Source organism: Eimeria acervulina, genomic scaffold, assembly GCF_000499425.1.
Source record: "Eimeria acervulina Houghton genomic scaffold, Eah_scaff501, whole genome shotgun sequence".
Lineage (NCBI taxonomy): Eukaryota > Apicomplexa > Conoidasida > Eucoccidiorida > Eimeriidae > Eimeria > Eimeria acervulina.
The window spans coordinates 14,678-16,744 of NW_013549761.1; the positions used below are offsets into that span (position 1 = coordinate 14,678).

The 2,067-nt window shown below is 56.2% G+C and overlaps 1 protein-coding gene across 1 annotated transcript in view; it reads right to left on the reverse strand.

The window, feature by feature from the left end:
- Positions 1-1,118: 1,118 nt before the first annotated feature.
- EAH_00040750 (ACR261Cp, related, related) overlaps positions 1,119-2,067 on the reverse strand; it is a gene marked incomplete at both ends in the record, with an annotated part of 3,926 nt that continues 2,977 nt past the window's right edge. The window contains 2 exons of the mRNA XM_013395221.1: positions 1,119-1,277; positions 1,808-2,008. Of these exons, the coding sequence (XP_013250675.1) occupies positions 1,119-1,277; positions 1,808-2,008 (360 nt within the window). The remainder of the gene's footprint in view (positions 1,278-1,807; positions 2,009-2,067) is intronic.

The following is a 2,067-nucleotide window of genomic DNA, read 5'->3' on the forward strand; positions in this document are numbered from 1 at the left end:
GGCTGTTGCTGCTGCTGCTGTTGCTGCTGCTGCTGCTCGAGTCGTGGAGCGGAAAGGGTTGAAGCAGCTGCAGAGCAGCGGCATCTGCTGCGCCATCTGCTGCAGCAGTCGCTATTTTCGGGTGCCTTTCTGCTGCTGCTGCTGCTGCTGCTGCTTTACGGTTGGAGTTGAGGATACAGTCGAGCTCTCTGAGGTCGCTTGCTGCTGCCAGCAGCCGCCGCTGCAGCAAATCCCGCAGGGTAGGGTTTGTCGGCTCCCAGCTGTCTCTAGCCTCACTAGCTGCTGCTGCTGCTGCTGCTGCTGCTGCTGTTGCGGTTGAGGGGCTGCTGCAGGCAGCAGCACACCATCTGCTGCATGCAAGCGGCAGCCGCTGCTGCGTTGTCTCTGCAGATGCCCTGGAGACAAAGCCACTGCAGCAAATCCTGTTTCCCTCATTGCTGCTCCTGCTGCTGCTGTTGGTACTGCAGTAGTATATGCTGCTGTTGCTGCTGCTGCTGCTGTTGCTGCTGCCGTTTAACACTGGGAATCGACAGCGAAGGTCTTGCTGCAGCGAGGCAGCGCAGAAGCAGAAAGACAGCAGCAGCAGCAGCAGCAGCAGCAGATTATGTCGGTGCTGTTGAGGGCTCATGGCTATGGTTGAGGCCCTTAGGGGACAATGGAGTGCTGCAGCAGCAGCAGCAGCAGCAGCAGCCGCGGCAGCATCTGGGCGATCCTCTCCTCACATATCTCCTAATTAACAGATAACGAGCTGGAAAGAGCGGGAAGATGATAAGAGAAGGAGGCTTCAGCAGCAGCAGCAGCAGCAGCAGCAGGAATCGACTGCAGCAGCAGCAAGCTCGCCCCCCTTCTGCGAGCTGTTCTGCCTAAAGAAGAAACTCAAAGAGACAAGCCACGTAATTAGCTGCACATGATAACAAATATCTCTTTATCTCGCCGCGTTACTGCAATCACTGTACTGCTGCTGCTGCTGCTGCTGCTGCTGTCGGCTGCATGCGTGGGGGCGCTGCCGACAAGGCCAACTAAGGCTGCAGCAATTGCTGCCTTCTGCTGCTGTTGATTTGCTCTTATAATATTTTTTGTAGTTATTTAAAAGGTCTGTCTCTAGGTGTACAAATACTTCACCCATACGAGCTGCTGCTGCTGTTCTTCCCGCTGCTGCTGCTGCTGCTGCTGCAGTGCCACAAGGCACTCCCCGGCGAAACAGCAGGGAGTATGAACGGAGCCGCAGCAGCAACTGCTGCTTCCGCCCTTTTGAGGCCGTAGAGTGCAACATCAGGCTGCTAAACACAAAAGCAGCAGCAGCAGCAGCAGCAGCAGCAGAAGCCGTAGTAGAAGCAGCAGCAGCACAATCATCTGCAGAAGATATGAACTAATTTATTAATTTTTGTATATACACTGCGTAAGCACTGCAGCTGCTTGAGCTGAATGCAGAAACCTTAAAAACAGCAAATGTCTGAGCAAAGGATCAACCAGTCTACTAGCTTGCTGCTGCTGCTGTTGCTGCTGTTGCTGCTGCAGCTGCAGCTTCAGGCCTACTGAGCAGCAATTACTAATTCTAGCTCCTGCCACTGCCGCGAAGGCGCTTGCAGCCTTTGGAGCAAGAGCACGCAGCAGAAGCTGCCGCAGCAACACCATCAAGCAGCAGCAGCAGCAGCAGCAGCAACAGCAGAAGCTAGGTGTGGGGCGAAGCTGCTGCTGAGCGTGTCTCGAGATTAAATTCGCGCTGCTGCTGTTGCCGCCCGAAGACCGCATGCGTTGCATCACTAAGCACAGCGTCAGAGAGCAGCAGCTGCTGCACTCCGCTTACCAGCTGCTGCAGCGGCTTTTTTAGCTTGCTGCTGTTGCTTCTGCTGCTGCTCATGCTGCTGTACCCGCTGCTGTGGAGGTTGCTGCTGCTGCTGTGCTCGCCTTCGTGGTTCCTCTCTTCAGCGCCGGACGTCGCTGCGTACACCCCTGGGGTAGCAGCAGCAGCAGCAGCAGCAGCAGCAGAAGCAGCAGCAGAATCGCCCTGCCGCAGCAGCATAGACCACTCATCTGCTGCTGCGTTGCTGCTGCTGTAGGGGGCCC